The 13537-nt window shown below is 38.4% G+C and overlaps 1 protein-coding gene across 2 annotated transcripts in view; it reads left to right on the top strand.

Annotated features, from left to right (window-relative positions):
- The window catches only part of CERT1 (ceramide transporter 1), a 2527843-nt gene that overhangs the window by 2312463 nt on the left and 201843 nt on the right, over positions 1 to 13537 (top strand). For both annotated transcript variants that reach the window (XM_044063956.1, XM_044063957.1), the window contains one exon: positions 7118 to 7246. In XM_044063956.1, coding sequence (XP_043919891.1) covers positions 7118 to 7246 — 129 coding nt within the window. The remainder of the gene's footprint in view (positions 1 to 7117; positions 7247 to 13537) is intronic.

Here is a 13537-nt window from a genome sequence, read left to right as displayed (position 1 = left end):
CTGGTGCTCCTGGACTCTGTTCCTTCTTTATCTTCTGTTTCTTTCTTAGCTTTGGTATTCTACCCATTTAACTTAGATCACTACAACATTGTTCTAATGTTGAACCTAAGTGTCGTATCAAAGTGAAAAGGGGGTGATGATGATGAAGAAACTGGGGTCGAAAAGTAAGGGGAGAGTAGGGTTTTGGATGCAAGTCTTTAAGGAGAATAACAACCATACAAAATGTTATCTTCATAAAATAACAGAACGTATTCTAAGAACTAAGCCAACCCAGGAATGGAGAAAGGAGATTTTACCAGTAGGGATGACAGCAGGTAGGTGTATAGAAAGTTAGCAAGATAAGGCTAGAATTTACAGAGAGAAAATTAGCAAAGGACCAAAGTTTTGGGAGTAGATGACAAGAGCAGGAAAGATAATACAGTGAGATGAGGCTATGCAGAAGTTTGAACAGCAGGTTGGAGACTATTTTCCCTTCTAACGATTGATAAGAGTACAGGCAGTGAAAAGGAGCATATGATTGTTAAATGAAAGACCAGCTCTGTTAATATTTTGAGTTGAATCTAGAGTAGAAGTTGATGTTAAAGGGATAATTAGTAAGGCATATATAATATTACATGACAAGTACAAGAATCAATTAGCGGAGATTAGAAAAGTTTAGGAAGAGAGTATGGGAAGGCACTATACAAAAGAATAATGGGAGGACATCTCTGCAGGTTTACAAGTATGCCACAAAGTCCAAAAAGTTTAGGATTTTTAGCTTGGAATCATTTGCATAGTTATTTTTATACCCCAAGCAAATTTCAGAGAATATTTCCTCCAGCAGATAAGTAAATGTTGGATATGTGATAAGAAAGAGCAAGGTAATGGGGAAAATATTTTTTGGGAATGCAATGTGTTGGGAGATTTTTAAAATGCAAGCAGAATACTTTATCAGAATTGTTTGAGGAGCAAATAGTTGTAAGTTTGGAAGTAAATTTTTCTGAGCTGCGATATAGAATCTGAGTTACCCAGACGTGGTCTTAATATGCTTGATGCTTGTGGCTGCCAGAAAAGCAATTATTAGAAAAAGAAATTTAAAATCTAAACCACTTGTAACAGTATTGTAAGAGAAAGAAAAGAACTGTAAGCGAGATCTCTAAAAAAGAGAAGGACCACTTTACATTGCAGTAGATGGAATTTGTGGGAACAATGCATGCAGAAATAGTGTTCAGGAGGAGTGAAATTTATGGGAAGGCCGGAAATGAGCAATTTATGTAATGCTAGAATAAATGAAAATTGTTGATGTATGTACTGCATGAAAATAACAAAATAAATTTTAGTATATACTTTTTTTTCTGTTACTGCATATGTTTTAAAAAAATTCAGTCCCATACCACATCCATAGTTACTCCACTGTTGTTTGAATTAGAAGGTGTCCACTCTGATACAGGCCCCATGAAGGAGCTCAGTGTCTCTCCAACCTAACACCACTCTTAAGTATTCAACTGCGGTACCACCTTTATCATTCTTATAAGAAAAGCGCAGTCCGGGTCTGAACTGTCTGCAAGCAGCTAAAATTAACTTTGAGTATGTGTCTACCTATTTGAGCCAATATTCATTTTCCCCTGGAGTGCACTCTGCTTTGGCTTGTAAGCAGCCCCCCCCCCCACACACACACACACACACACACACACACACACACACACACTCATCTTCCACTTTCTCTCTTATTCCCTTCTATTAGCAAATAGTATCCATAACTGATCAATACTGTGTTAATTTAAACTGAGACCACAGTAACCTACTGATACAAGGTTATCCTGTTTTTCCACCTGAGAAATGGTTAAGAAATTACTTAGTTACAGAGCAGTCCTTGGTCAGTTGTGATTGTTTCTTAAACACAAACTTGTCTTTGCTTTGGCTCATTAGCAGCAGTACAAAGAACTACCTGCTTACACCCTTGTTCTCCCCTCCCCCTTCCCTGTATATTACCTTAATACAATCCCAAAGTTAATAAATATTACCTGTGGTAGGCACCATTTTTAAAACTACAGCCACCCTTGTCAATATCATATGTTCATTTATCAGTTAACTCTGTTACCTGATTGTTTCCAGCCCCCTCATAAGGGAAACTAACAGGGTCTCTACCTGCTTAACTCCCCACCCTGCCCCCTATTCCCTCCCGCCCCCAGTGGTCCCACCTTTATTACACTCACAAACACCTCCCATCTTTCCAGTAGCCAACCACAGTGCAAACCCAACACTACCTCCTCCATCTTCCCACTACTATAACACCTTCTCAACTAACATGTACAAGCATACCTTACCTATGCTCACTGCATGCACTGTCCTTGAATATCTTACATCCTATCAAAGCTCCATCATTCCCCCACTCAACCACTACCACTGTACTACTACTCACACCACCACTCATGTCTCACCCTCACTCAGCTCCCTTCCCACCAACTCAAGAAACATCCCTATGCACCCCCACATATTCTACCAACTATATTACTCAAACATAAAGCATCCCTACAACTTAACACAGTAACCCTCCCACCATACCTATTACCCAAAGAGCACAATCATAAAGTTTCCCTTATAAACAAACACATTCAAAAACTGAGAAAACTAATAACCTCATGCATATCTAAACTAGCCCTAAGTGGAGATATCCACCCCAACCCTGGCCCTACCATCTCCAACCCCAATCCTCATAATCAGACTAGAAAACACAACTTCTCCCATATTACAGCCAATAGAAAGCCAAGTGACTTCCTTCTACTAAGCCTGAATATTAGAGGTATATCCAACAAAATCCATGAACTCCATGCCATCATAGACTTGTACTCCCCAGATATAGTCATCCTGACAGAAACCTGGCTAAAACCTCACATTACCAGTGAGCAAATACTCCCTACAGGTTATGGCATACTAAGAGTAGACCGGCTAAACAAGAAAGGAGGCGGAGTAGCTATAATATTTAACCAGCATCTGAACATCCAGATCTTAAAATCATCAGCTGCACAAATAGGCAATGAAGAAATAAAATATACCAACCTCAAAATAAAACAAAACCATCAACATAATTGGATGCTACTTCCCACCTGGCCAAAACATCCCTCCACTAGAAAATCTCCTCAGCTGGTCTGCCCACCATCTCCCCCAAGAAACTATAATTTTAGGTGATTTCAATATTGACTGGCAATCCTGTTCTGGCAACCATCCAACCCATCATGTAAACCTTCATGGCTTCACCCAACTAGTCCAGTCACCAACCAGGATAAATAAAAACTCCAGCAAGCACACTACCCTGGACTGGATACTAGTCAGTAAGAGCCCCCAGTCATATATAACAGGCTGCTTATCAGATGGCCTCAGTGATCACTCCCTAACATTCCTACTCAAAAAGTACCTATACCAAGCTAAACCTGTCATCTACCGTCAAATACGTAAAAAACTAAACTTTAACCCACTCACATTCATCTCATCCCTCAAAGAATGTAACTGGCATCCTCTAAAGTACCTCAGTTTTGATGACGCGGTTGAATTTTTTAATACTACCTTCCTGAGCATCCTTAATTACCATGCCCCATAAGACTTTCCAGAATCAAAGCACAACCCTCCCCATGGCTACAGAAAACCACTAAGTTAGAAATGAAAAACCGGGATAAAGCCTGGGAGCACTGGCGCAAAACCAAAACCCCCTCAACTAGACAGAAATTCCTAGAACTACGCAATAGAGTGAAAAAGCTAATAAAACAGGACAAATTCCAATACTACAAGTCTGCCCTAGACTCCTCCCAACACAACCCCAAACAATTCTGGTCCTCCATAAACTCCATCCTCCACCTAGGTAAAATCAGTACCCCTCCTCCTAACATCCCTCACTCCTCAGAAAATATTGCTACTTCATTCAACACACACTTCACACAAACCATACTATCACTAGTTAAACAACACAACCCCCTCCCCTCCAACCCACACCTTCAACTAGTAATCTTCCCACTGCCTTCTCTTTTTCTCCTGTACCTGCCTCCAACATAAAAAAACTCTTAACTAAACTTAAGCCCACCAGATTAGCAGCAGACAACCTCCCAAGTGAATACCTACAAATCTCAGCTGATGCTCTGGCCTACCCAGTATCCATCTTGATTAACCGATCTCTGTCAGAAAGTTACATTCCCACACTGTGGAAAGTATCACATATAATTCCCCTCCACAAAGGCGGACCCTCCACAGAACTAACCAATTACCGCCCCATAGCTATTCTCTCTCCACTCTCCAAAATACTAGAGAGATGTATACACTCTCAAGTCTGACTACCTCCTTACTAACAACCTCCTTTCCAATACTCAGCATGGTTTCCGACCAAACCATAGCACCACCACTGCCTTACTCTCCTTTACTAACACTATCCTTCAGCATAAAATCAATAGCTATCTCTCCTCTGCTACTTTCCTAGACCTATCTAAAGCATTTGACATAGTTCCACACAAACAACTTATCTCTGTCCTCAATAACCTATCCTTCTCACAATCAGTCACCAACCGGTTTCAGAGTTACCTGTCTGACCGCCTACAATCCATTGTATGGCAGAATGATGTATCTCCCCAACTACCTGTCTCCATAGGGGTTCCCCAAGGATCCATCCTTGGACCCCTACTCTTCTCTGTTTTCACCAATAATCTAGCCTCTGCCACCAAACATGGCACACTCATAAAGTACTCAGATGACTCGACCATGATCTGCTCAGCCCAGTCCCTACCCCAAACTGCAAAAAGTCACACAGGAAGCCTTTTCCTCTGTTGAAACTTGGTTATCTGATGCCCAATTAATACTCAACCCAAACAAAACTAAGCTACTCGTCTTTCAACCCACCAAACATACTCAAAACAACTCTCACTTTAACATCACAGCAAAAGACAACACCACTATATACCCAACTGAACACACCAAATTGCTAGGAGTGGAAATAGACAAACTAAAATTTGACATTCACATATCCATGACCATAAAAAAAGTCCACAAAAAAAACTAGGAGCGCTATACAGAAATAAGCAACTTCTCACCAAAGCAGCAAATATTTCAATAGCAGATTCCCACCTTATCTCCATCCTACTTTATGCCTCTCCAATATATACCAACCTAAGGCAATGCGATCTAAACAAGCTAGAGACCTGCTACAACAAAATCGCTAAATTCGCCACAGGGGCATCCTACCATAGTCACCACTGTCTCTCACTTGCTGAACTGGGCTGGCTTGAACTCCCTCACCTCCTTCAGTGGTATCAACTCTCACTCGCCCACAAACTAGTAAACCATCCACTAAATGTCCCATCCCTCCAGAATCTACTCCAACCCTATCGCACCACCAGACAACTAAGATCCAGTAACAAAAATCACTTGCAGATCACTAAAGCCAATAACTCTGCTGGTGAAGCACTATTCTCTTGCACTATAGCCAAATTATGGAACTCCCTCCCACCCACAATTACCTTCATACCATCATGCACCCAGTTCAAAACTTTACTAAAAGCACTCCTAAAAGCATGCTGGCTATGCCCTTGCAAACTCCCACTCTAATATCACCCACCCCATCCAACCACTACCTTTCTTTCCACTCCACTAACTACCTTGATTATAGCAAGCTCAGATGCGCATAAGCCAGTACTTATTATACAGCAGGAACTTCTTCTTGTAACATTTGTTGATGTCTGTTATGTACTTCACAGATAAAGATTCTAGTTGTCTACTGATGGTACTATGTTCTTCATCTGTAAATATACTGTAAGTAATTGCTATGTAAATTGTTAATCGCTATGTAATCCAATGTAGCTACTGTCTGTTTATTTTAACTGTGGAGCTTTTCTACCCGGGCCTCCGCTGAAAATGGACGTACGTCCAGTCGGACACTCCCGGTCAACAAATGTAAATAAATAAAATAAATAGAAGAACGATGCTCTGGCTTGGAGGTGCTGGAACAGTCATTTAAATTTATATATAAATATAGCGTGCTTTCTTAAAATGAAAGTTCATAAGTATTAAAAAAAAGATTGATTCTAATTGTTTTATTCATTTGATTGGACAATGCTATCAGTCACATAATTTGTTGGATTGCATTTCAGTGGTTCCATACTAGGTTTGTGTTTAGTCCAAATTTGTATGCATTTATATTAATGAAAGCAATTACTCAATTAAATAATTTGTGTTAATTAATTTCTGGTCTAGCTTGTTTTTTTTTATGTATTGTGTACACTAATTTATTATTTTTCTTTACATGCGAATTGAGTCGGAACATTATAAACCAGGCACCAAAACAGACTTTCCAAAACTCAAAAACAACCAGAATTAGTCTTAAAAAAGACTAAAAACCAGAAAAAACAACACAAATTCCCCACAAATCAGTTTAATGTAGAAATCAGTCTACTTTCAGTCAGACTTTTCAAAACTACCTGTGAAGAATGAGTACCTTAGGACCCCCCACCGCCACCTTTCATCTGATGGAAACCTTAGACCAAATTGCCAGGCTCATTGTTACAGTGCTACAGTTCAGTGATAAAACAATGGTAGTAGTAACAAACCTATATTCTTGCTGTGCAGTGCACACAAGCCACTAACCTCAATAAATCAAGATACAGCTCATTGACTGCTACTCATCTCATGGCACCTGCTGACTTTAATGTGGAATCTTGTGTGGAATGTTATTTAGAATATGTACACACACACACACACACACACACACACACACACACACACACACACACAGTCTTTTTCTAGCTTTTAGTATTTAATTCTAAAGATGTAGTGGTACTACTTTTTATTTTCAGTTTTCAGTTTTGCACTTACAAATTGCAAGCAAATTAAAACAAAAACAGTTTTATTATTTTGCATGCACTGTCTATTTTGTTAGTAACTGCTGGTTGTAAATTAAGTATCTGAAACTGTGAAATCTTTATTTGATGAGTGACTAAGTGCTACTGTGTGTTGCCACCTCCTTCCACTGGAAAATAATACCAATTTGTGGGGCAAATACTCTGCATACCATCCAAGTTACTGTAAAACAAAGTTCTGCATTTTGTTACATAAGGAAATGTAATTTTACTCCGAGCATCATAAAAAATGTTTTTCTTTGCAGAGAGTTTGGCCTGCATCACAGAGAGATGTACTATATCTCTCTGCCATCCGGAAAATCATTGCCAATAATGAAAATGACCCTGAGACGTGGATTGTATGTAATTTCTCCGTGGATCATGAAAGTGCTCCTGTAAGTAAATTTTCTGTATTACTAGCTACTTTTCAGACTAATGTGTTTTGTTTTGCATCAAAGCTGAATTACTGTACAAGGAGTCAGAGAAAGAAATGCTTACAGTATAAATAAGAAGTCCTAGTCTGAGAACATCAAAGATACATACTACAATCCTCTGTTTATAACAGATACCTTTTTTTATTTATGTACATGAGATAGGAACCCATTATTGTATAGTTATCAGGATGTAGTAAACACATTCTTGAGCTGGTTGCTTTGGTCATTGTGTCTGATTTCTGAGCTTTTAGAACTGCAGCCATTAATTTTAGGTTATTTAGACCATATAGCAGTTTTAGAATCTATAAAGGTTAACTGTCCCATCTCTCCAGCTAGCAGCATGTCTTGTGGAGTTCGTATTGTCGTTGGTGCTCTTTCAGCTAGATGGTTATTTACTATGCTTGTAGTGACAGAGGGATATGCTGTATGCAGATGTTTGGGAGCCATCATCATTGCTGAGGTTTTCTTGTGGTGGACTAATGTATTTATAAGAGTTAATGCAATAAGAAATTATTCTTCCAGGGATCAACTATAAGGCAGACATCAGTTGCTGGTTTGAAGATTTTTTAGTAGTTGTACAGTCTAGGAAATGCCACCACAAGCTGCATATGTTAATGGAACATTGCTTATAAAAGTTAGAACATGCTACTGCTAGCCAGCTTTGTGGTACAGATGGATAAAGCACTGAGTGCAATTCAGATAACCTTTGATTGCTTAGTGACCCAAGTGCTTTAGGTGTCAGCAGTTAGTGAGAGGGAGCTGCTGGTGTTGGACCATCCATCCTGGTGGAGGTCTGGCAGGTTGATACTCAAAAAAACTGAACACCTTTCAGAGAATGGTTGTCCTAGGAAGTGTGTGTATAAAAGCTAGGAGAGCACTTGCCCCTCCGTACAGCATCTGCTTGCTTTACCAGGCATTAGGTACACATGAAAGCTGGCGCACCAGAAAGAACTCGGAGAAAGGAAGGAAGTTGTAAAACCCTGATGGCTGGCTGGATGATGGTCTTCTCTGGCCAGCTGTGACCCATGGGGAAGGAGTGGTCCAGTCAGTGGGGAGAAGAAGGCATAAGAAAAAAATTTCTCATGCCTAATTTGTTGTTTTTTGCATCCAACATCTGCTGTTTATGCACTATTTTACATTAGTTGATTTTTCTTAATGGCACCCCCCCCCGTAAAGTTACTAGTTAAGTACTTGTATTGGAACAAGAAATACAATTAAGAATGTTTCTACTAGTGTTTTGTTTAGAGAAGGAGGACATTGAAGAGAGTGATTATTATGCCAAATTTAATAGGAAGACTACTTACAACTAAGAAGTCTAAAGCTTTATACTGAATTTCCTTCTTTACCCTCTAGATTTCTGCTTTTCTTAAAATGGAAACTTTCAAAAAATGAATTGAAGAAAACACAGGAAAAATTTGTAAACATTTGTTGAATCATTTACATGTTAAGTGTTGCATTCATGGAAAAAAAAAAGAAAACTGTAGTAAGTTTCTATTATCATAATGCAATGTACATGTTTTCTGTTTATCAGTATTCACTTACTATCACATTACATAAATTGCTCAGGTCATTCCTCGTCCTGTGCATTATTCTACATTTATTGTTCCGAAACATTCCTTTTATTTCCATAAAATATGGTCCTTCCCTTTTTAAAAACACTCCCCTCCAGTTATTTCATCTTTTACAGTATTTCATTACAGTCATTTGAGATTTCGATTTCCATTTCTAGCAATTGCTTTTTTGCATATCAATAGCATTAAACATAATAAGGCCAAACTATGCATGGGCAATTTATCCCAGTTCAAAATAATCTCCATACTTGCTGAAATTTTGTTCCACAGCATTTCTAAGTACTGTGAAGGGAATTTTTTAAAATTTGACAACTTGTTCCATTCCCCCAAACAAAAACACAGTCCACCAACTTGTTCCAGTCCCCAAACAAAAACACATTTCCAATTTACTCTGTCTTCCCCATCTCCAGTATTTGCTATCTACTTGAAGAAAAATTCCCCTGAAGCCGACTTTGGGTATAAAAATACCAACACAAAGTCTCTCATATAAATATTCTAACTTTCTGGACTTTGTTGCATACTTAGAAGCCCTACACATTGTTCCTTTGTAATTTCCCTTTGTATTCTCTTTTCCCTGCCATTTCTAACCTTTGCTGATCTAGTCTTACAGTTCTTAAGTAGTATTTTAGGCACCTCACTGATTGTGTCCTTTCAACAGTTTCTGTTTTACACTCAGCTAAAACTCTTGGCAGAGATGGTCTTTTACTTAGCAATCCCCTATCCCTTTTTCTTTGCCTATACTCTCTCGGTTGTTGAAAGGGGAGACAGTCTCTAACTTACAGTCCAAACTCCTACTGGGCCTCATCCTTTTTACTTTTCCCTCATTATTTGTTCAGAATACTTTGGTTCCCTTGCTAATTTTCTCCAGTAAATCCCAGCCCCTCTTGTCTTTTTTCTATGTGCCTACTTGTAGACATTCCCCAGTGGGTAAATATCCTTTCTCAGTTCCTATATTGGCTTAGTTTTTAGAATACTTTTTGTCTCTTTTTGAATGTAATATGTTATATGGGGTACCTGACAAATCTTGAAATGCTCAAAATTTTGAACGTTATATGGTCGAGACCAAACGTTCGAAATTTTGAATGTTCGAAGATAGACTTTCAATGGCGCTGTATGGTGCAGATAGAGAGAATTTCCCTTTTCTGCACTGAAGTGCGTTCTCGGACTTGGTATATTTAAGTAAGGGGGTGTAGGGGGGGGGCTTGCCCCCCTGCCTACGTTGTTAAATTGTTTTTTTCTTTTTTTACTGTTAGAAAAATATGTATTAATGTATATGTTTAGTGCTTATTAGAAGCTAAAAGGGTTGACACATTTCATTCTATTTTATGTACAGCTTAATTTTGTATGAGATTATAAGATGCTTTTCAAGCTGCAGTATGCTTTCTGAAATTGCAAGATGCTCTCTGACCTAGTATTTGCTAGCACAGCAAAATTCATGTTTATGCCTTTTGGAAATGTACTGAGAAACAGGTCATTATTTGCTAGGTCAGGAAAATGAATGAATAGTGAATGAATAGAACAATACTGTTTTCTATAATGTGATTGAATATGAACAATCAGCCCTGTTCGTGTTATGAGAACATGCACAGCTGCGGAAAAGAAGAGATACATCAGACAAAAGACTGCTTGAATAAATGAATTGTAATCTGTACTTGCTTTGTGCTCGAATTAGCCATAGTACCTTGAATGGTAACATTGCATAGTAGAAGTTGTATCTGACCGGTGGTCATCAAGGCCACGTTGTTTTTCTTAGGAAGTTTTTTGTAAACTTGATATGCCAGCAGAAAATCATGGACAAACAGCTGCTGAGAAATAATATTGAAAGAACTTGTGATTTATTACGTCAGCTTAGTAGGCAATACCTTGTAAGAAATGTATAAAAGTAGTTTCACTTCCTGATTCTAGTTAGGCAAACTCTATATTAGCACGTTTTTGTCTCCTTGCTGCAAGATTAAAGTGCCTTAACCTGAACCTGCTGTGTGTTGATCATTTTGAAGTTATTTTTCCTTTGACATTTACTTTTTTTTTATTTGATGTTCGAACATTTAAATGTCGAACATTTGGTCTCGGCCATGTAATGTTCGACATTTTGGATGTTCGAACATTTAACATAGACCCGTTATGTGGATGTTAATGTTCGTACTCTCAAACACCACCCCCACCCCAGTTTCATCCTCATTCTTTTCCACTTTAATTTGTGACCCTCTGCTTGAGTTATGTATATGAGCCTTAATTGTATAGCTTTAACATACCTTCTTCAAATCAGGTGACCCTAAAACACCATGTTCTTTGGGGAAAATCATCTTAACTCTTACCCTGTTCCCCACCCAAGTAAATTTATTCAACTCTATTAATCATCCGCAACTTCTTCAGTTTATAAAAATTTGCCTGGCCTATGTATAAAACTAAAGGGACTATAGAAGCATTTTCATTGCTTGTATCTTACAAGCTATATTGATAGTTAATTATCTCCAGTTTCTTACTTTATGTATTGTCATCTGTTTAGTCTCTTCCTACAAATCTTTAGCTTCCATAACAGAATTTTTAATCCATGCAACAAATACTTTATCTTACCTTGTCCCCAAGAATGGATTTTGCTGAACCTCTTCATGGATGGGACTTAGTGCACCACTGTAGCCTTTGTGTTATTTTCATTAATGTTGCATTCATAAAGATTCTCAACCATGTCAAAATGTTTCACAACACCAGAATATTCTTATCTGGATTTGTCAAGTACAAAATAAGAATCTGCAAATAACACTAATCTTCTTTATCATGCTTGCTATATCCTTGAATTTGTAAATCTCCTATTTTCTTTGCTGATGGCACTAAATATAAAGCAGATAAGAGAGAGGAAAGAGGACACCCTTGTCTCAGTCCTCTCATCAAGTACAGCTTGTCAAAGAGGAGCTCCCCCTACCTTAATGTTTGCCTCCAACTCTCAGTATATCCTTTTAATTAATCCTATTATTTAAGCAAAGGGGTGCAAATACTACCATTGCCCTACTCGTAAAATCCAAGGTGACTATTGAATGCTTTCTCTGCATCAGGACTCACCAATAACAGTGCTTTCTTACATTCTGTTTCCCTCCAGAACATCATTGTTCTCCACAGAACCACACTGGTAAATGTCTTTCACTTTTAGTAACAGCTTTGCCATTCTCTTGGTTACTGTAGACTTAAACGCTTCCCTTTTTCTTTGTCCCTAATCATGGTTTAAAACCTAATTAGGCCTGTATGAAGTGACATCTGAAGGAGTTTTACCCTGTTTTAGTATATAGCCATTGATGCTTTCTTCCAATATGCTGATAAACCCCCCACTTTTTTTTTAATCGTGTTAAAGCCGCCTTGATCTTTGTTACTGTCTTCTCTCCTAGCTTCATATATTTACACAGGAGTACAGTGTACACCTGGAAACCTCCCTGTTGATTGTACATCAATGTTTTTATTTTGTTGCTTACTGTCATTAATTGCAAAGACTTGTCTTCTGCCAACTTTGGCATAACTTGGGTTTTCATTAATATTTCCATTTGTACCTTGTTTTGATCTCCACATACCTCTGCTTTATATATATTTTCATAAAATTTATGAAATATCTCTTAATATCTCTGTAGGGTCTGTGGTTATTTTCCTTGTCATAGACTCCTTATGTTTGGTTACAATTATTTCTGCTTTCTGTTGTGCTAAAGGTTTTTGCATTCCAGAGTTATCAGAAAACTCTAACATTGATTAAGCCACTTGACTGCAACACCACTTGAGATATTTCTCACTAAACCTGTCAAACAATTCCAGAGACCCCAAAGGTTCTTAACCAATGGATCACAAGCATAAAGCCCCTGAGCTGTTTTCTTCAGTGTCTTACAGGCTTTTGAGGGATAAATCTCTGTATCGCTTATTGTCTTGGACCTCCTTTGTCTCTGCAATTCCAATATCTCCACCAGTACTAGAACAAGGGACCTAAATATTTACCAACAGTTAAGGCACTGTGTATGGTCAGGTTTATAACCCCACTCTCTCCAGTCTCTGTAATACACTTCCCCTGCAAGTTCAGCAGTGTGACATACTGTCTTCCTATAAGCAATAAACTAGATGAGTGGATATGTATCCACAAATTTACACTGGGATTGATTACTGTGACCTTCTTGGATAAAGGAGGTTACAGCCTAAGGGAGGGAACTGGCAAGGGGGTGAATGGTCATAAGACTCAGCCTTGAAATGTCGGCGTCTGTGAAAAACAGATGTCCTTCCTTATCACTGTTGTGGTATTATTTGTAGATAGAATATCCTGCTGAGGATAGCCAAATGTCCAGCCAGCATACCAAAGCTTGATCTCCTGCTAGGCTCCATAAGGCAGATGTATTTTGCAAATGCTGCATATCCATAAATCAAGTGGTACATTGGTTACTCGCTCTAAAGACTTTATTTGATGAGCAATGTAGAATGTCCTTTTTACCATTGTGGAGACATGATGGTCAAAGGTAAGGTTGCTGTCAACCTGTGTGCCCAGGTCTCTCACCACTGAATGTGGACTTAAGTTGTTGCTGTTGATGTGGTAGTTAGCAGAAACATCATTTTTACTGAAAGTAATGGTAATACATTTTTCTGCATTGAGTTTAAGGCCATGACTTTGACACCAAATATTAGTTTGTGTAATAGAATTAAGAATTCTGTATAATAATAA

Source organism: Protopterus annectens, chromosome 2.part2, assembly GCF_019279795.1.
Source record: "Protopterus annectens isolate FY-2018-M chromosome 2.part2, PAN1.0, whole genome shotgun sequence".
Classification (NCBI taxonomy): Eukaryota; Metazoa; Chordata; order Ceratodontiformes; family Protopteridae; genus Protopterus; species Protopterus annectens.
The sequence above is the reverse complement of the archived record's forward strand: the minus strand, read 5'-3'. Positions and strand labels throughout refer to the sequence as shown.